Below are 22,658 nucleotides of genomic sequence, written 5' to 3'. Positions count from 1 at the left end.
AACTGGGAAGATACACTGAAAACTCGTTTTTAAAGAAGTCTTTAGATAGCCAGGTCTGATGGTATATTCCCATAATCCTAATACTCAGGAAGCTAAAGCAGGCTAGAAGCCATAGACTGATAATTAGGCAATGTCAAACAAACACCCAAAGCAAAAGCCTACAAGATAAGGATCTTGAACCAAAACATAAAGAGCAACACAGCTTCACCCAAAGCATTTCACATAGCTAATGTCTGAAAGGCTAGGAGTCAGACAGATAGATCCCTAATAGATAGACTAATAGGGAGTGGTCACAAATACACAGTAAAGATGGCAAATTCAAACATTTATCCTTAAACTCCTGACTGGAAACAAAGGCCTGGCAGGCATTTTCTTCCACAAGTACATCCTCTCTGCCCCTGCAGATGGATCTGCCCAACAAGGTGAAGGCCTGATAATGACATGTGTACCCTAAGGTATAGGCCTACAATGATCACCTGCTGTCATTCAAACTGGCAACACTAAATTGGGGGATAGTGACCCTTAAAACCCCAAGCCTTCAAGGAAAGAATGTATCTGAGACTCCCAAGTCCCCACTCTGCTCTGCAGAGAATCTTGCTCTCAGTGTTTCTTCACTCCTAATGACAGCCTTTCTTCACTGGCTGATTCTGTCTGCCATGTCTGAGATTCTTCCTGCTTGACCTGTGCTCGAGATTTTTCCACTTTTTAATTCTTTAACTGGCAAGAAAACAAACTTGATCAAGTATGTAACTTCTACTAACTCCACATAGAAAAAGCAACTGCCCAAGCCAGCCCAAAGTCCTGACTCACAAAACTGCAACATATGATAATAGATATTTTAAGCAATCCTGCTGCAAAACGGCATATTACTCAGCGGAGGATATCAGGGCAGTGCACAGACTCTACCTTTTCTCTTAATCAGTCTGTAAGCTGTAACCATTTCATAGAAAATAGCTTTCAAAGTCTTATTTTCACAGGGTTTTTTTGGACAACAAAACTCCTTGGAGAGCATCACAAACACTTCTAAATTTTAACAGAAATCTTTCCATGGTCTAGTTTTTTTGATTCCAGCCACGTACAAATCTAAGCATACTGTCCTGAAGGTTTCCCTGGATGCTTGGTTATTGGTGATGCCATAAATGGTCTTGTTCTGGTATCATCACAATTATACTGCCTTCTTCTTTGTCCAGGTTCTGGTGGGCAAACCACCTTGTCTTGTTAAGAAGAATCTTTTTGTTCTTTCAGGGTTCCTCATTCTTAGAATACAGTATCCTTTGTTTTCTGTCATCAAGACTGGTTTCTCAATCTCTTGTTGAAATGCATCCTAGATGGCTTGCCTTACTGGTCTCTAAATGTTGTATTCCTATATAACTACTAATTATGTCTGGGCCGAGAGTCCTCACAGACACATCAGGTACACTGTAGAAACTGTTTTCCAATAAAAGTGCATTCTTGTGGTTCATATAATGCACAGATGAACACAGTACCCTTTGCTCTGAACCTTGGGCTGTTATACAGTATTAGCTACAAACCCATCTCTCAGGAATCAAACTGGGGAAGCTATACACACTGCACACTTAAAATGTTAACTTTGAGAATAATTTGACATTCTGAAACCCCCTATTTTTTCCTACTTTCCTATACTGAACTCGAAGTCTAAAATACCTACAGGGTATAATAAAATATTCTAGAAATTTGTCACAGCATCATGTTGAATAACTGAGCATAAAAACTCACCCAGTCTTATGCATAAACTTATTGTCAGGAGGAAGAAAAGTAATGAAACAGAGAGACACTGAAAACTTTAAGACATCAGTAAAAGAAACTGAAGAGGATACAAATTAACAAAAACACATCCCATGTGTATAACTCTGGAGAATCAACATTGTTGAAGTGCCCATTTCTTGAAATGCAATATGTCTGATGCAATCACTATAGACATCCCAATGGCATTTTTCAAAGAGATGAGAAAGCCAATCTTAAAAATTAGATAGTAACATGAAAGAGCTAAAACTGTTAAGGTAATTATGAAAAGCAAAGGCTCAATAATGTTGAAATGTTGCAGGCATCATTCCATCTAGTTTAATGCAATACTGAAAAACCAGAGCATGCAAAGCAATATGGTACTGCCATGAAAAGAGACACAAAGTAGGTTGGAACAAAACACAGAGCCAGGAATTGAAGCAAAATGTGGATGGAGAGGGAAGGAGGGAGGAAGGAAGAGGAAGAAGAGGAAGAAGAGGAGGAAGGGAAAGGAAGGAAAGGGAGGAAGAGGAGGGAGAGGGGGAGGAGGGGGAAGAGGAAGAGAAGGGAGAGTAAGAAAATTACCCTAACAATAAAACTTGCCTACCTACATACATTAGTTTTATAATATTATAAACAATATCACTGTACCTGTCACCATGCATAGTGGCAGGTGCAGTGAGTCAGTGATGTTCCACCCAGGTGGGCATGCTGCATCAGTGGTAGTGCTGTGAGTCAGTGATATTCCACCCAAGGTCAGTGGATGTTCTAAAATGATGACAATCTGAACAAAATGAAATTCAGTCTTGTCTCTTACGGGATAGTTTATATTCTTGGAAATTCAGTGAGAAACCACCACTTTGTGCTTCTAGGTGATTAGAAACAAACATTTTACTGCTGGAAGATCTGAGAGGCTTGTTGAATATGATTTAAGACATTGAAAATTCATCAGAAATTTGTTAAGCACCCTGGAAAGAGGCACCATCTCCAATTTAGCACATAACACAGGCATTTAAGAGCAAGGACTTTGGAGTGAATTGCTTCTATGTAATAGGTTTTTTATTTACTAATTTATTATCATAAGTGGGTGACTTAACTCCTAACCTAATGTGAATTTGACTAGGTACTTTAGGTTAATATCTTCCCATCCAAAAAAGTATGTATCAAAGTCCATTTCCCAGTACCTATTATATAACCAAATTTGGAGATAGAGTATTTAGAAAGATAATCAAGTTAAAGGAAATCTTCAAGCTAGGATATAATACAAAATGACTAGGGTCCTTCCTCATAAAAAGGCAATCCTTGGGCCAGTGAGATAGCTCAATCTTTCAACCAGAGCTAGATATCTAGGGCCCACATGGTAGAAAGAAAGAATGACTTCAACAAGTTGTCCTGGAATTTACACATGTGTGCCATGGCTCATGAACATACATATGATTAAAAAAAGCAAATAAATAAGTTTAATTAAGATAATAACAAATTTAAAAGGGGGAATTGGGTTGTAGGTACTCATGCTAGGTAAACCCTGTGCAAGGATGAGGAAAGAGGTACGGGTGGTGCTTCCTCCAGCCAACCAATGCCAAAGATTACCACAGAACCACCGAAGCAGGTAGACATGAAGAACGGACACCTTCTCACAGTCCTCAGAAGGACCCAAGACTTTAGATAACTGGTTCTTGGACTTGTAAGTTCAAGAACTATAAAGCAATTAACTCATCCTCCTTCAGACTCAGTTTTTTTTCAGTACTCAGTGGAACGGGATCCAGAACAGATTTATGCACTAAGAAAGTTAGTTAGATAAAAAAAGTTAGAAAGTTAGATTTTGATAAAGTTACAATATACAATTTTCATTTCTTCCTTAAATCTTTGTCCTAAGACACCTTTTATATTTCTGGCTACCATGCTTTTCTTTTCCCCAGGAAGGCAAGTGATGTTATTGGATCTGTGGAAGGTAGCTTCTTTAGAGAGAAGATACATTTTGATGCACTGTAGAGGCTGTGATGGGTGGCTTCAATTAGGACCTTCTGTACTATACAGAAAGCACAAATCACTGCCTGTGAAATATAACAAAGCAGCTAGAATGGGGCAAAGTATCTAAGGCTGAACATGTCTGAGCTTGCTGTCCTTGGGTTGAGGGATTTTGAGGAAGAGACAGAGATGGTCTCACCTATACCATGCTACACTGGTTGGACAGCTTCTTGGAAAGATTGAACACTGAAGTCGCCTTTGTCCTTGTCTCAGTGGGACTGGAGGGAAGCTACTAGCCAGGCTGACATTGTACCAAGATGGAGGACACACCCTATTTTTTTAGAAAATGCCATAGCATGAAAGAATGAACAAGTCTGTTTTTTCAAAGTCTTCATTATTTTTGAGTGAGGGGTGAGGTGCATAAATCAGTTACTTTACCACTGGAAGGGCAGAAGATAGCAGAGGATAAACACTGACTGCTTTGACCAGTGTCCTCATGAAGGAGGAAGGAAGACTACACAAACTTTATAGAGCCTACAAGACAGAACACAGTGAGGACATCTGGGGAGCATCCCCAGCCACAAAACTCAGTTATAAATGCCTAGTGGGGCAGTTGATCAGTCAAGAGTCAATAGGCCGACAGCTGCCAGGAAGGAGGTATTTCCAGAGCTTATTAAGGGGAACATGCTCCTTGAGGGAGAAAAGGAAGACCCTTTATGTCATGAGCATTTTTTTAAAAAATGTGAAATGCAGACATATCTTCATGTATCCATAAATCCCCCTAATAATCAATTTCCATTTCTTCCCATGGGCATTCATTAAGGAACTACCAGCTGACAAATGTTCCTCAAGACTCCAGGCTCTAAGCTCTGGGAATGGGACAGTCACTAATGTACATACTTTCAGAGTCCCAGCTGCATGCAGAAACAGATGCTCACATGAAGGCCTCTGATGCAGCACAGTGTAGATGACAATCCCAATTGCTTATAACTTGATCAATTTGTTGCTCAGAATGTCAGACAATTCCCTGGGGTGATTGCTTAAAGAGAATTGGAGCCATGAATGATTTCTACTCACGTGTCCAAGGCTATAGGCAAACTTAAGAAAATGGGCTCAGGAAATTCTTCCGGATATTTTAGATAGTGCCACTGTAATGTGCTTCCTACTTTAGACAATACCACCTCCAAAGCCTCCACCCTTTCCTCTTCCCCTACATTATGTTCCTTGGCCCAAGTCTTTCTCAGTAGAAGCATAGTGGAAATTTTGAAGAAGCGTAAAAACAAAAGCTCTATCTGGATGTGGAATGACCTACACAAGGCACCATCCCGACGAAGGAAGAGTCTGTAGTCAGCGGGTATTTTGCACAAAGGATATCTTTCCCACTTTGTTCCACAGGATGACAGCTTTATCAGTGCTCTGCCAGTCTACAGCCTCAGTGACTTACCCATGTTCTTTTCTCTCAGGCTTCTTTTCACTCACTGTGGTATAATTACACAGAGCTAGAATCCTTTCATTTGATCATATTTGCTATTTAGGCATTCTCTATTGTCACTGAAAAAACACAATGGTCTGAACTATGGTTCTAGTGCCAAAGAACTGGGGCATCTTGTCCTAGAGGGGTGCTCTCCAAAAGGTCATGATGACTGTGTGTCCTAAAGCCGCATGATCAGGGAATGCCCTCCAAGGACAAGTGTCTTCTAAAGGTGGGTGAATTTTCTGGGTTTTTTTCCACCATCATTGACTTCAGTGCCCTCAAATACTGAGGACTGGAGGCCACAGTGCTGCTGATACTCCACAGTGCATGGACAGCCTCCCAGAACAAAGAACTACTTGCAGATGTCAACACTGACAAGGTCCTGAATCTTTGAGCGGGAGTGTCCTCACATGGTCATTCCCCACCGAGTCCACACCCCTGCTGCCTCTTTCACTGTTATAAGAACAGGAGTCAGATTAGATTAGGGTCTCACTTTATTGCCTCATTAAATCTTAATTGCCTCTTTAATGCCTTAAAACACAATCCCATTAGGAGTTATGGCTTCACTACATGATTTCTTGTCAAGATAATTCTGTCCATAGTACCAGGGAAAAGAGAAAAAGAGAAATTACAGGGGAAATAATTTCATCTTAAGGGATTTTTCCATAGAAATTCTGTAAGTCAGTACTTTTCATGTGTCATTGTCCCAAATCATAGTTGTATGTCTCTCCAATTACAAAGAAGGCTAGAAATATATTCTCCAACTTGATACCTACACACTCAGCTAAAGCTAATGAGCGTCTGTTAGTAAGATGAAATGATGACCTCTTCTAATCCTCCATTTAGCATCCTTCCCATATGTAAACTTTCAGAGTCTTCACAGGGTCCGTAAGCTAGGAGCATCTACTCTCATATGGGATGTTAGCACCACAGATGCCAGGCCCAGCTCTAGGTCCTCTTTCTTTGAGAAGAGACTCACAGAACTGCACCCAGGAGAAAACACTTGGCTTCTTTTTTCCCTCACTGGTAGTTTTTAGTCCCAGCAAACTGACTCTATTCTGTCTCACTTTGTCTTTAAAATTTCAGACAGTAGTGAGAAAGGCTCTATGTGGAGAGAGCAGGATTAAAAGAATGCACATGCTGATGTCCCTTAAATTAACTTCATTTTCTGACAGGAAATGCTGGGAACTCTGCTTCAATTGACTAAGATTGACATGTAGTTCTTAAAAGTATGAAGCTTTGAAAATCATCCCTGGATAAAAGCTATTTATTAGCAACTATTATGCATGTGTACACTTTTAAAATGACTATAAAGTAGAAATAGTAGAGTTTGATTTAACATGTTAATGTTGACCAGTATATGCTCATACACTGATATAACACAGTTTTAATTTTCATATAAAGTTACATTTGTTTTATGCTGTTAGTGATGAAAACATGGCCATCATCCATGTCATCTGTGAATTTTCTCCCAAACACCATTTTACTGTTCAGCCAGAATGGACATAGAACAGGTAATGAACTGAAATATGGTGACACCTTACCCTGTCCAGCAGGTGCCAAAACAAGGCAACTCACCGTTCTTCTTGTAGAACATAATTTCTCCTTTGAACTCTATCTTCTCCTCTAGGGATTTTTCTATCTGAAGCATCAGCTGCTCGTTGGTCTCCACACCAAACAAAAACTTGCAACTGCAGCTCTTCTGCATGACTTCAGTTCGTGCAAACCCAGCCAGCTCACAGAAGCCATCGGAACAGTAGACTATGGGGAACCCCTTTGCCACTTGGGCATTGGCCAGGATGAAGTTGCTATCTGGAGGAAACAAGAAGACATTCAGCCACTTAAAACTCTTCTTTAGGCCACAATTTCAGGCATGTGCTCAGGTCATGGTGCTGAAGATTGTGTTCTGCACTGCCTTGAAAGAGTCGCAGACTTGAATGAGCAGTGCTGGCTAGGCTCTGACTTGGCCAATGTGCCCATCAGCCTGCCCCAAGCCACTCACCTTCTGTGTGCCTCTGAGAGTGGCTCCTGCCATGAGCTGCCTGACCAAGTTGACCTCTGAACCTATTGTTTTTTGGATTGCATGATCTCAAAAGCAGACCCTAAGGCATGAATTTAAATGTGAGTCATGTCTGGGGGAGGTGATTCCAGGTTGTGACAAGAGGAACTTTTAGAGGTGAACTTTGAAGGATGAACAACATATTTATAAGAAAAAGTGATACATGTTAGAGCTTGGCTTCAAAACAAGGCATCTCCAATGCTTGCCAATTGATTACCAGGATTTAGGGTAAAGTATAAACAGTTTATAAACACATTCATTCATTCACACAAGAAACGAATGTTGTGTACTGACCATAAGTATCTGAAGTGGAGGCTTTAAATATAATAAAACTGAAAGTGAAAAGAATTGTGAATAGGAAGTTAAATTAAAAAGTAAGATTCATTATAATACCCTATTACATGGAATTATTATCTCAAATATAAATATGTAAACATACATACATATACCAAATATGAAATGTTTATATATATGTACATATTTACACACATATACACACAGACATACACATGTTAATACAACATCTAGAATCTATGCTTGTCTCTAGCGAGAGTAGCTTTGTGCACAGAGGAGTGCACCTATATTTTACCATATACTCTACTTTCTACCCATTGGATTTATAAAAAATTCTTTATATATTTTCTACTTTGAAACACCATGTTTCAAAGAGGTTTGCAGCAGGCAGCTTTCAATCATGCCAATAGAAAGGAGGTTCTGTGGCAACTTCTTGATGGCCAGTGGGATAAACTCGGAACATCCAGTCCATTGTGTCCCCATCTCTTCATAAGCATCCCAGAACAGTCCACTGTCAGCTTTGCTTCAGGCAGTCCTGGTCTAAGAGTACAATTCATAGTGACAGTATTTATATCTTGCCTTGACTTCTTTGGTTCATCCATTCCCAAGTCAGTCTCTCCCTCTTAGAGTCAGAACTGAATAACAACATTTGGAGACTTTTGAATCACATATTCTTTGGAAGCCACCAGAGTGAATTAGATTATCCTAGACTGAGAATTCTCTCACATTTCACAGTATCATTTATTGACTATTAAATGTTGGACATTGTCCAAGGTGTGAATGAATAAATTGTATGTGACCCTGTCCTTAGGATAGCATGCTTCTGGCTGTGTGGAATTCGTAGCTCAGTCTACAGGAGGTAAGTTACAGAATCACTAAGTCCAAGGGCTTTGCTTCACTCTCTGACCTTGGTATGCTCCCCTCTCCATTTTAAAAATTGATTAAGTGATTGCTTAGAAAACATAAAAGCAGAGCTTGGCATAGTTGTCAAACATCCTGAAGGAGCTTTAATGTCATTTTATGTTACTTTATAAGTGATTTTTTTCAATAAATCTCTGACACATATTCATTGACTTTCTGAAGGCAATGCCAGGAGATACAGTTCTACCCTTCAGTAAGTACTAGGACAAAGGACAGCTTGGGAGAAATGTGTGAATAAGAATAGTGTATGATTTGGTTTTAAGATACTATAATTTAATTAAAGAAATGCATGACTATAAATATTAACTTAATGCCATGCTAAGCCCTGAATCAGTCGTACATAGTTAAAAATTATCACTAGAGTTAGGAATGTAAACATTCCAGGCTTTGAAAATGGTTAGCTTGGAATAAGACAAAAACAGACAAAGATGACATGTGAGAAGCACTGGCGTGGAACATATGCCTATATGTACAAGTGTCAGTGGGCGAAAGAGGAAACAGGAATGGAGCTGGAGGATGGTAACCATCCTTTCTCTTGAAGCCAAGTTTGCCCACTACTTGTATACATCAGCAGCTTTGCTGTGTTTGTCTAGCCAAATTTTCTCAGTCTTTCTTTTCTCCTAGAGACTTGTGATTCAGGTGCTTCTTGTATATGATCTGTATATACATTTTTTAAAAGTAAAGCAAAAATCCTTCAACCTAAGGTTATTACGCTCACTCATTATTATTACTAAACCACATTTCTTCTTAATGCCCTTAATTTGTGCTTTCTCTTTACTGTATTTTGTGACTTTTGTCTTTACAACTTTTAAAATTTTGGAAACTTATCTGAAATTGTATTTTTTTTAAAAAGTTAACAGCTGTTAATTTTGGTTAACTATAAAAAAACTTCTTGTTTACACATTATGCTATGTTTCCTTTCTCACTGAAATAAGAAACTCACCTGAATGTTTATGATGATAATCTTTATTTTCATTGTCTACTTGCTTATTATTTATTATCCCTTATGCAACATTGCTCATGTTTCCTTTCTGTTGCTGTGATAAATCACTTTGACCAAAACCAGTTTGGAGAGGAAAGGGTTTATTTGGCTTACACTTCCAGGTCATAATCTGTCATTGAGGTATATCAAGGCAGGAACTGAAGCAGAAACCATAGAAGACCATAACTTGCTGGTTGACTTTCTGACTCATGCTTAGGTAGGGATGGTGCTGCCTTAAGTGAGCTGGCCTTCCGACATCAATGAACAGTGAACAAAGACAGTCCCCCATAGGCCAATCTGATAAAGAAAATCCTTCAATTAAGGATTCTGTTTTCAAATAGATGAATCTAGGCTGTCACGTTGGCAGCTGAAGCCAACTAGGACAAACATATCATCCTTTTCCTCATTTTAAGGTATATGCAATATTATTTTGCTCTCCATGTCTTTTTAAATTAATTCTCATAGTATCTTTGCAACTGTTTGCAAATATAAGGAAAAACCAGTGCTATGGAGTTCTAATGAGCAGAAAAAGATAATGAAGTATTATCAAGCCATTGGATCTGTGTGTTTCAATTAGGATTATAGTGTGTTTGAGTAGCTAATTCTTCTTGCAAATATGCCACAAAAACTAAACAAAATAAAGGAATATCCTTGGTCTTCTCTGCTTATATTTAGTGCTTGTCTTCAATATATAATTGCATTTCAATTCGAAGAGAATGTAGTGGCTGTCTGTGCTTTAGAAAGCTTAGTGTACGGCCACATGAATGGTCCTTCTGTTTGGAAAGTGTCATTTCTTCATCCTGCTATCTACTCAGGAACATATGCCTTTCTAAATATTAATCCCAGAATTCCCAAAGAAGAAAGATGGCGTTTACTTTAGAATTATGTAAAACAAAGCCAGGGCCATAGTGATTAGGAACTCATCACTGCCATACTACTATGTGTACATATGCTCAGGGTATTTAACCTTTCAAGGAATCAATTATGCACATGTGATATGCATCTGAATGTCACAACACTTTTCTCTACTGGTTTTAGCTCATCATTTTGTGTGTTTCTGGTTTGACAGTAAATCACAGGACACATGCACATGCCAGACAGTTGGCTACAGCTCTGACTGTTTCCTGGCAGAAAGCATTCATAGAGCAGCAGGTAGAATCCAGTGTTTGCTAAACACCCAGGACATTTGGTCTGACCTTCAAAGCACAACACTACTTCCCCTCTCAAAGAAAGATGGGCAATTCTTTGTTCCCAACTGAAAAAGGAATGTAGAGGACTAGAAGTTGGAAAGCAGAGAAGGCAAGCATTGTGTGGACTTGTCATGGAGCTGCTCCACTTTAAGGTCCTAAAAATTAGTTATGGTAAACTTCCATTCCCCACCCAAGACCCAAGACTAAAGATCAGAATTAAATATGTGTGGTACATTATTTTTACAATATCATGAATTTTTACCGAAAAGACGCAGTTTTCTGTCCACCAGGTGTAATGAGTAATCATTTGTCTTTTTCCATTCTTTGTGGTTTGTGTGTGTGTGGTGCATATTTTCATGTGAAGGGGTCCATGTGTATGGATGTATACAGCCATCTGTGTACACTGATGTGGAGATCTGAGACTGATGTTGGGAATCCTCCTCCAGTATTTTTCCACATTATTCACTGAGGCGAGGTCTCAAAGTTGCTGATATGGCTATTCTCTCTAGACAACTTTCTCTAGGAATCCCTTGGCTCCTCCTTCAGAGGCTGGAATTGCAGGCTAGTTGCCAGAGCTATGAAGCACTTACATGGTTTCTGGGGGTCCAAACTCTCTTTCTCATACTTGAGCAAACAATAACTACTGAGCATCTTCCAAACTGAAATGAGTAAATTGCTGAAAACATTTTTTTCTACTCCCAGTTTCTGAACCCAAAGCTATTTTTTGTAGATATCATTTATATCACCTTTTGTAGATATCATTTGGTGATATCACCTACCTCAGTCTTTCAGTTGCCTCTGTCATATCCTCCAGAAAGTCAATATTTCAAAACTATGGAAGTCACTTGCTTCCTTTGCTCCAAAATACTTTGCATAGATGAACTACACAGTCTCACAGGAGGCAGACAAATACAGTTGCTATTCAAATGATCTGGTTTCCAATCTCATTCACTTCCCTTGTATATCATAATGCTTCTAAAGTGTTCCCGCTGAAAAATACCTTCCTCATGGCAAAAGCCAGTAAGTGTGTATTCCAAGGGACTCAGAACCATAGTCTTAAGCTCAATACTGTTTAGCAATCTTATGTTAAAAGTTCATCAGAATTTTGCGCTATATTCTTTAATATATTTGTGCTCATTCAAAGGTTTTTAACTTCATTTTCATATGTCCCTGCCAATGTTTAAGGTCAACTGAAACTTCAGGAGGAAGAGGCACTGGTTGGTTTTATATCTCTTTCTAAATATTGTTTGGTTTAGCACAGCCTAACCTAGGCTGGAGAGTTACAAGTCTAGGTAGAACAGAGCATGTTCAAGGAGTTTAGGCAGATCCATCAAACTTTCCATATAGCTTCAGATATTTAAAGATAATAACAGCAGCACTTAATGTAATGATCACTCAAATGCACACCACAGAGCCAGTCAAAGCAACAGAATCATTGATAGATGCTGATGTCATTAAGGGGAATCTGTATATCCTTAATGCTTTTTACCAAGACATTCAGGCTTTAATTGTCCAAATCTCTGTCTCTGACTCATGTCTTTCATGCTGGTTATCTTTTAAAGCTAAACCATGTGTATAATCCTCCAGTACTTGTATTAACATAACTTGCAGAGGAGGAAGATGGACAGGTTCAAATCCTTTAGCCCTCATTTTCCTGTAAAGGCCAACAAGCAAACACAAGCATTTAACTTTCTTTCCTGAGTTGTCAGCATGTTTCATGAGTTACCTTGTGTAGAGGCTTTGATGCTTCACATTGATTGCCATCTTGACAGGGTCTAAGCTCATCTTAAAAAGAAACCTCTGGCCAGGCGGTGGTGGCGCACGCCTTTAATCCCAACACTCGGGAGGCAGAGCCAGGCGGATCTCTGTGAGTTCAAGGCCAGCCTGGACTACCAAGTGAGTTCCAGGAAAGGCACAAAGCTACACAGAGAAACCCTGTCTCGGAAAAAAAAAAAAAAAAAAGAAACCTCTGGGTGTGTCAATGAGAGTTTTCTAGATTAGGTTACATGAGGTGGGCAAGCCCACCTTAAATATTGGGGCATCATTCCATGGGATGGATTTAAGACTACCTTAAAAAAGAGTACTAGCTAAACAGCACATAGAGGTATGCTATGACCACCTCACTCTCCCATGGCCATGCCTTCCCTGTTCTGATGGAATTCCTTTGTAATTATAAACAAAACAAGCCTTTCCTTCCTTAAGCTTTGGGTCAAGTATTTCCTCATAGCAACAAGGAAGGTAACTGCCACAGTGGTTCAGCTGGTAGCATGCTCTTCCACTATGCAGAAAGCCCTGGGTTCAATGTCCAGTGCTGCATAAAACAGGACATCATGATGTGTGCCTGCCTTTAATTTCACCACTCAGGAGATCAGAAGTTTGAGGTGATTCTTAGCTACACAGTTAGTTGGAGGTCAGCCTGGGCTACATAAGACTGTCTCAAGTAGGAAAAAAAACAAAAATAAAAATAATTAGCCTTATATAAGAGTTCAATCAAGGCAGCTTGTGTGTCCCTGGTGACAATAAACATAGTTATCTCTGTAGACCACTTCATTGCTGGAGACAGAATATTAATGTCTATGACGTTAGAAAATTGCAATCATCTTTGCACTTTGCGTTGACTTCAGGGGGGTTGAGTGTAGCCTTTCCAAGCATAATGATATAGACCTCAAGTCAAAGTTTTCAGGATACCCTCTGCTTAAATTTAGAAGTTACTTACATTTGAGGGCTTTTCTAGTATTATTTTCAAAAAACAGATGAGAAGTTTATAACTGGGGGGGAGGGGTTCTCACAGTCCTTAAACTTTATTTGCTCCCCACTGTCATTTTTCACAATGTCATATTGCTGGCCTTCATCACTCATTTATAATTGGATATTTAAAACTACTATTATTCCAGAAAGACCAATATTAGAAGAAAACTCTGAAATATCACAGCTAGAACTTGAGTGCTGAGGTGGAGTGGAAAGCAGTAATTCTATTTGTCTATGAGAATACATTGCTCCCTTCTTTCCAACAAACACATAGACAAATACAAAAATGCCCTCAATAAGCCACTGGGAGTCATGAGCATCACCCTGAGCTGACACCTTCTAGAAATTCAGAATCTATAGCCTTGTCCTTACTGAAAAACAAAATATTGTATACATAAGACATTTGAGAAACTCCTTCAGAATAACATCGAAAAGAGCTGCCAAGAACCTAGTGGCTGGCGAGAGGGGGGCCAGTGGGTAAAGCACTTGACACAAACCTGATGACTTGAGTTTGATCCCCAGAATCCACATAAAAGTGGAAGGAGAGAACTGACTCCACAGAGTGGCTCTCTGATCTACACACACAAACACACACACACACACACACACACACACACACACACACACACACACACACACACACACAGAGAGAAAAATTAGTAACAATATAACAATATATTGCTCATTTTTTTCTCTGGTTTTGTTTCATAATTAAACTTTTGAACAAAATGGTATATTCAATCATCTGCTCACTTTTCTAAAATTGTTTTTACTATTTATATTCTGCCATATGGGTGTACACTTAAAGTAATAGGAGCTGGGATAATTCATTTATAAATATAATCACAACTATAATAAAATTATCAGCATATAGAATCTATGCAATGAACATATGTGGAACAAATGAATGAAAGAAACTTAAATTACACTAGTCTCTATGAAAGGACAACAATTTAGAGTGCAAAGCTTTTGTCTGAATCTATTTTATTGTTAATCACGAATCAAGTATAATAAACTTTTTCTTTTTAAATAAGATCATGGAGCTAGAGAATTGGCTTAGATTAAGAGCACTTGATGCCCTTGGAGAGTACCTTGCTTGGTTCCCAGCACCCACAAGGACTCCATTGGTGAAATTAGTTAGTGTATGGTACTTTATTAGATAGACATAAAGTCAGATCATACAACAATTAAATAATAAATAAGATCAGAAATACCCTGTACAACTCATTTTGTGCCCATACCTTTCCTCTTACATACTGATTTCAGAAAACTCTTTGGCAAGAAAAAACACAGCTTTATTTTCTTTCAGAAAAAAATAGTGAGGGGCTAGAGAGTTGGCTCAGTGGTTAAGAGCACTGGCTGTTCTTTCAGAGGACCCAGATTGGAGTCCCACCACCTACACGATGGCTCGTAACCTCCTGTAACTCCAGCTCCATGGTATCCGATGCCCTCTTCTGCCCTCTGTGGGTACTACACTCCCATATGAATGCCCACACAGACATACATACACATAATTACAAAATAATAAAAATAAATCTTAAAAAAGAAGTAAAAGAAAAAAAGATTGATCATAATAAGAAAGCTAAATAATGGTAAACAAAACTCTGTCTTCTCTATGTATGAAGTTGCCAGGTACTGCTATTCTACTGTGTGGGTGTGAATTAAACATTCTAGCATCATTGAGGATTTCTCGGGGTTCTAAATGGGCTAATTGTGGTTTGAGCACCCCTCACAGTTTGAAGTCTTGGATTCCAGAGGATGGTGCTGTTCCGAGAAATTGTGAAGCTCAAGAAGCTCGGTCCTAGTGGCAGAGACAGGCTGTTGGAGATGGGGCTCATAATCTGACTTGGTTTCAACCCGAGCTGCCTGCTCCTAACTGGCTAAACCATAAACATGCTACCTGCAAGCTTCCACTGCCACAGACAAAGCCATTACTGTCTCCATGCCTTTCCCACCATGATAGACTGTACCCGTGGAATCTGTAACCTAGAATAGATCTTTTGTTCTCTTATATTTTTGCTGCCAAACATTTTGTCCCAGTGATGAAAGAATTTATTCGTCTACTTTGGAGCTCTCTAGTACAGCTGCTGCTCCTGAGACCTGCCTGAGTCTGGGCAGACCAACCTGTTGCAATTACAGGAAGACTAGCACAAGGTAAATATCTATATTGCATGTATCACTCCTGTGCTTTTGTATCTGCACACCTTGCCCTTCCCTGTTGAAGAGCACCATGAGAAAGCCCAACTTATTCTCTCCTTACGTAAAGGCAGAGAAGGAGAAAGTTGTCTCACAACTGGATGGTGTACAAACATCAGCTCCTCCAGTTCAGACAAGGTGAAGATGGAGAGTTGGAGTAAAATTGATGGGCCACATTTTCTACAAACAAGTCTCATTCAGGGTAAATTTTTTTTGTTCCTTTAAATAAGTATAAATCATCAACTATGCAGCTAACTGATTTAAATTTTACACCTTTGTAAAATTTTCTTAGGAGTTTACCTAAAAATATAGTTAAGAGCACTTACATGATTATATTTTTACTGTGAAAACCAAGTGTGTTTTTCTCCATCTTATTTACTCTACTGAAAAACAAGTTAAATGGAATATAGCAAATGAAATCAGTGAAATATTGAATACCCATATTCTTCAAATATTTAATTTAACTCGTCCCTCGGTCCTCATGTAGCACAATCAAGCTCTTGCTGGCAATTATGTTTAATTCAACAAGTATTACCTTTTAATTTTAAAAATACTGGGGACAGACTCCTCATTTCAAGTACTGGTAGAGATAAAAAGTGATTAGTTTTGCCATATGTTTGTTAGTTATTTAATTTATTTTGTACTTATAAAGGACTTTAAATATAAATTTGTGCAGCCCACATTTACAAACAGGGGTTCAATGCACACTTGAAGATTGGCATTTTTCTCATTTGAGTTTTGATTGTATTCTGCAGAACTAATGATATTCAAATGATTTTCCTATCTTGGCAGCATTTTCCAGAGCTGCATCTGTCTGCTGTGAGTCTTTTCTGGTTCACGGTGCTCATGTTAGCTAAACGGGAAAGATGGTGGCTTTACAAAGCATAGTTGTAGCAGGAAGTATGGGTCTACACTAATTTGGTAATTACAGATATTCGGCAGCTGTAATAAAGGTCTGATGTCTACTACAGTTACAACAAAAGCAGAGAAGGAGCCAAACTCTGATGAAGGGGAAACCTGCAGAAAACAGGTTTGGAGGACTTCATGAGAAGGAGGAAGTAAGAAGAAAATCACCTGTACTAAATAAGCCTCCAGAGGTGAGTATTAATTCCACACTGATGAAATGAGGTGGAGTGGGAGGCACCAAGTCAATCAAACAGACAAGGGAGAAGCAGCTAGCAGCCACTGTTCCATAAGCAGCTGTGGTAAACAAGGCACCCTAGGCAGCAGAGTACATCTGAACTTCTGGCCTTCCAACAGTATCTCAAGGTGTCTTTATAGACAAAAGGGCCTTGGCTCAGGCAAGTGCAACAGCCTAACAATGGTAAATAGCAAGTTAAACTATCTTGTGGGTGTATTGTCTCCGAGTTAAGCAAGTGACAGCTATATGGGAACTAAGTCAGATCCGACAAGGAGTTCCTTGTCACCAAGTCCAGTGTCCAATTATGACCTTCACCCTTATCCAGTGCAGCAGCTCTGGTTCCTTTCTTTTACTTGTGCTTCCCAGGCTTTATCTCATGTCTGCTAATCCAGACTTTTAAAGCCTGAGCCTCAGACCATCCCCTGAAACAAGACAACTTAGATGATGCCCATGTCACAAAAACTAAGACTATAGAGGCAAGAGAGATAGGTCAATGGGTATAGGCACTGGCTGTTCTTGAAGAGGACCTTGGTTCAGTTCCCAGCACCCACATGGTGGCTGACAAATCTTATAGCTCCAGTTCCAGAAAACTGATATCCTCTTTTGGTTTCTGTGAGACCCTGTACTCATATAATGCATATACATACACACGTACATACGTACATACATATATACAGATAACACACTCATATACATAAAATAAAAATAAATAAGTCCTTGATCCAGCTGGGATCTCCCACTCCCCTAAGCTATCTTTCCCTCGACCCTTGCCCTTCATTACCCCTACTCACGTCCAGGTTGTTCATGTAGATCTCATCCATTTCTCTGTCATTGGGCGATCCCTGTGTCTTTCTTGGGGTCCTGTTTTCTAGGTAGCCTCCCTGGAGTTGTGAGTAGCAGCCTAGTCATCTTTGTTTTACGTCCAGTATCCTCCTATGAGTGAGTACATACCATGTTTGTCTTTCTGAGTCTGGGTTACTTCACCAGGATGATTTTTTTCTAGATCCATCCATTTGCCTGCAAACCTCATGATGTCATTGTTTTTCTCTGCTGAGTAGTATTCCATTGTGTATATATACCGCATTTTATTTATCCATTCTTCAGTTGAAAGGCATCTAGGTTGTTTCTAGGTTCTGGCTATTACAAACAATGCTAACATGAACATAGCTGAGCAAGTGCCCTTGTGTATATATATGCCCAAGAGTAGTATAGCTGGATCTTGGGGGAGATTGATTCCCAATTTTCTAAGGAAGTGCCATATTGAGAACAAGGAATAAGAGACCATGATAAATGAAGACCACATGAGAATAGGAAGAAGCAAAGTGCTAGAGAGGTCCACAGAAATCCACAAAGATACCTCCACATTAGACTACTGGCAATGGTCGAGAGAAAGCCAGAACTGACCTACTCTGGTGACAGGATAGCCAAACACCCTAATTGTCATGCTAGAAACCTCATCCAATGACTGAGGGAATCAGATGCAGAGATCCACGGCCAGGCCCCAGGTGGAGCTCCAGGAGTCCAATTGGCGAGAAAAAGGAGGGTTTGTATGAGCGAAAATTGTTGAGACCAAGATTGGAAAAAACACTGGGACAAATAAACAAACGAATGGAAACACATGAACTATGAACCAATAGCTGAGGAGCCCCCAACTGGATCAGGCCCTCTGGGTAAGTGAGACAGTTGATTAACTTGATCTGTTTGGGGGGCATCCAGGCAGTGGGACCGGGACCTGTCCTCAGTGCATGAGCTGGCTGTTTGGAACCTGGGGCTTATACAGGGACACTTGGCTCAGCCTGGGAGGAGGGGACTGGACGAGCCTGGACTGAATCTACCAAGTTGAACTCAATCCCCAGGGGAGTCTTTGCCCTGGAGGAGATGGGAATGGGGGGAGGGCTGGGGGGAAGGTGGGGGGGCTAGAACAAGGGAATCCGTGGCTGATATATAAAATCAAATTAAATTATAAAATAAAAACATAAAATAAAATAAGTAAGTCTACAAGGACAAATTAAGACCATGGAAGTAGAAAGATGGCTGAACAGTTAAGAGTGCTTGCCACTCTTGCACAGGACCTGAGTTCAGTTCTCACCTGACCACTAACTAACTCCAGCTCCAGGGGAAACAATGGCCTCTTCTCACTTTTTTTTTCCTTAGAGACAAGGTTTCTCTGTGTAGTTTTGGAGCCTGTCCTGGAACTCACTCTGTAGCCCAGGCTCTCCTTGAACTCAGAGATCTGCCTGCCTCTGCCTCCTGAGTGCTGGGATTGAAGGCATGCGCCACCACCGCCTGGCTTCCTCCTCTCACTTCTGCCTGCACCTGGGCTCACGTGCACTACACACAGACACACAAACATTCACATACTTAAAAGTAAAAAAAAATATTTCCTTTTGCTAAAAGTTAAAACCATCTACTCCAAGGGGAAATGATCAGGGCATATTCCTTAGTCCCACCTGGAAGAGGACACCATCTTGGCAGAGGTATCTTCTGGATTTTTAAAGCCTGAAGGTATTGCCTTCTGAATAATAGTTCTTTGATTTTAATGGTTTTCTTTGCTTCCTAGAAGGACTTTTAATAATTACCACAGTTCCCAGAACTATAGAAGTTCAAAGTCTGGGAGGATCACAAGGTCAAGCCATCATCTTCAGCTCCTTCTGTATGGCTCCACAGTGTGCCCAGCCCATGCCCGAGTCAGTGCGTTCCTTGCTATATGCTGATGGGTGATAATCCAACCTACATCTGCTCTTGGTCCTATTACCCAGAATGATATTTGCAAAGAAAATCATGTGTGCCACTCTCCTATTTAAATCCTGAAAGGTTTTCTGTTGCACTCAGAATGAGACCCATACTCCCTGCATCATGTCCTACAGTATTGCCTAAGACTTCCCTGGTAGATCAATTGCACTTGATCGTGCTCTCAGCTCTGACCAGGCTCAATGCCTTTGCCCATGCAGTTCCTTGCTGTGAGATATCTTTCTGTGTGCTGTGAATATGTTTGCTCGAATTGGTTGACAAATAAAGCTGCATTGGCCTATGGCAAGGCAGCTTGGAGGCAGGCAGGAAATCCAAGCAGATATACAGAGAGAAGAAAGAAGAGGAGAGAGATAGAGAGAGAGAGATGCCAGCCACAGCCAAAGTACAGTGAGATGCCAGCAGACCAGTAATGCCATGGCTATGTGGCAACACATAGATTTATAGAAATGGGTTGATTTAAGATGAAAGAGCTAAGTAGCAAGCGGCTAAAGCCATGGGCCATATAGATCGAAAATAATATAAACCTCTGTTTGTTTACTTGGGTCCATGTGGCTGTGGGACCTCGGTTGAGAGAGATTTGTCTGGACCGTGGGGGACTAGGCAGGACCTGAGAAACTTCTGGCTACATTTGGCTGTCCAACGTGTAGCAAGGGGTTTCCACCTAAAACCTGAGAGAATTTTAAAATGGGTTCTAAAATGGAGCCAAGAGCAGCTTCCTAGTTATGTCTCTCAGACAAGCTGTGAGCTACAGTATGGAGGGTTCACAGCATGTGGGCTTGACCTATAGCATGGTGGATTCCTGCTGCAGTACACAGAACTATCTCCAGTGCACTGCATGGTGGATTTAGCTTTTGCTAGTACAGACAAAAATGAAAAGAAAAAAGAAAAAGGTTTCTGGGCTACATGCTCCTTGATAGAAGCATAGACCTACTGCCTCCGTCAGAAACCATGGCTCCCAGAGCTGGCAGTGAATTACCTCCACCATGTTGGGAAGCTGAGGTGGGTAGAGCCAGCAGCCAAGGCTGCCTTTTTAGTCCTAGACATGGTGCAGTTTAAAGCAATAGATTCATAAAAAGACAGATTCAGATGGAATAAACCTCTAAATGGTTTACATTATGTGTAAAAATGCATGTAGGCTTGGAAGAAAAAGGAAAGGAAGGATAGACAGTTATATAAAGAAATAGTTTTAAAAAATAAAGTCTTTAAAGAGATAGTAAAAGTAATATAAAAATAAGCCATGTAAAGATGGATATCACACACAGAGTCTGGATTATATTATCTTTGGAATTTTTAACTATAGAAAGACATTTGATTGTAAAGGTTACTGAATTAAGCCAATATATATATTTAAAGGTATCTTGACTTCAAAATTTGCGTCTAAGGATACATTGCTTTGGAAAAGGGGTTCTGCTTTTGTTTCCACAGAAGATGAGAACCTGTGGATTGCTTCTAAGCTAACATGGTTTGATCAAGGAAGAACCCCTGAGAGGTCCTCAGATGTTTCAACATCCAGAACAGCTTCAAGGCAACTGGCTCAGACAACGCAGCCTCACAGACTACTCCAGTCAGGACTTGAACATAATTTTTAATTTTTTCAGGATCCCCATAAGATTGCCAGTGCCCCCACTAAGCAGTAAGTAGTATGAGGAACTATGCCCAAATTTCCAAAATATTGTTTGTATAAATGTTTATTTATATTTAAAGGGAGCTGATTATAAATGTAATCTCTTTCTAAAGAAGAAAAGGGGATATTATAGATATGATAGGATGAAAGGATAGATTATTGAATCTAATTTTAAAGAACAACTTGTTTAAAATGTTTTACATTGCTATGGATTTTAGTTTATTGATACAAATTTGAAGTTGATTTTATTATACTCTGTATATTTCTACTCTTGTTTAAGGTATTATATTTATGCAACTCATTTAAAATTCTAATGTATAACTAAGAAGTACAGATTAATACTTAGTCATCTATGAGAATCACACTTGTAGTCATGTTAGTTAAGTTTTCTAGGTATACGTAGCTATATTTCTATTAGGTAGGTAATCTTCAAACACTTCAAAGACCTACAGAATATTGCATTTAAAATGTTTCAAAAATTTGGACTTTCTGGACAATGAGACACGTCTGCTCCTGGCAGCACCAATTTACTTCAAAGAAGATGATGGGCATTGAAGAAACTCCATATGGAGTTTGCTTTCCTTATGGCAAAAGTTAGTCATTTGGGCAAGAAACTGCTCTTGCCTGGACTGCTTGACAGTATGTTATATAAAGTGGGCATGCAGGACCCATGGAAAAATGACCACTAAATTTTTCTAAAACAGGGCGAGATGGTTCTTCAGATTCCTGCTTCACAGAGGAGACTGCCAGACATTGAACAAGAGATCATGGGGGCTGAGCAGGACCTGAGAAATCTTTCAACTACATTTCTTTCCCCAATTTCTTTTCCACATTTTGAGTTTCTAGTTAACTGTAAACTTCTAGCATATTGAAACTTTCGATCATCACCTGATATAATCAGGAGCAGGTTCTGTTATTCTATAACATTACAGCTTCTTTTCATTAATATTGAGTAATTGCATGTAGCTCTCACATTTCATCAACAAAAACTTTTTTTCTGCAACAGATGGAGACTATTACAGAGAGCCACAATTGGTCAAAGTGCAGAGAATAAATGATGCTGAAGTGTCCTGTCCCAATTGGTACAAAGTAATCCCTACAGCTAAGGCTCAAAGAAACTCAAGGAAAGGGAAGGCAAAATGTTATAAAACCCAGAGGGCCAGGAGGGATGTGATAGGGAAGCTGCACCCATGAAATATCATCAATATAGCTACCTAAAAAAGATCTACATAATGAAAATGTGGATGTAGGTGATGTTACAAGGTCCCACGCCCAGAGGAAGAACTAGAGGCAATCAATGGCTGTTGAAAGAAAGAGAACTGTTTTTTTCTAGGGATGAGACTGCTGATAGGTTATCTAGTCCCAAGTGGTCAATACTAAATACATGTACATAAAGGCAGCACTAAAGGGACTCAGCAGGTGTTATATTTACATATGTGTGTATGATAATAACAATTAAAGAAGATGTAGTGGGTAGCCAGTCCAGCTTTGACCTGGAAGTACCACCCCCATTGAGGCTTCAGTAACTGTCATGCCTACAAGGCAGAGCCAAGAGAGGAACCCTGAA

The 22,658-nt window shown here is 39.7% G+C and overlaps 1 protein-coding gene across 1 annotated transcript in view; it reads right to left on the bottom strand.

Annotated features, from left to right (window-relative positions):
• The window catches only part of Kcnh8 (potassium voltage-gated channel subfamily H member 8), a 383,313-nt gene that overhangs the window by 248,313 nt on the left and 112,342 nt on the right, over positions 1–22,658 (bottom strand). The window contains exon 2 of the mRNA XM_052745629.1: positions 6,764–6,997. Coding sequence (XP_052601589.1) covers positions 6,764–6,997 — 234 coding nt within the window. The remainder of the gene's footprint in view (positions 1–6,763; positions 6,998–22,658) is intronic.

Source organism: Peromyscus californicus, unplaced genomic scaffold, assembly GCF_007827085.1.
Source record: "Peromyscus californicus insignis strain IS unplaced genomic scaffold, ASM782708v3 Scaffold_19__1_contigs__length_69161282, whole genome shotgun sequence".
NCBI classification, from domain to species: Eukaryota; Metazoa; Chordata; class Mammalia; order Rodentia; family Cricetidae; genus Peromyscus; species Peromyscus californicus.
This window is presented reverse-complemented; position numbering and strand designations above follow the sequence as displayed.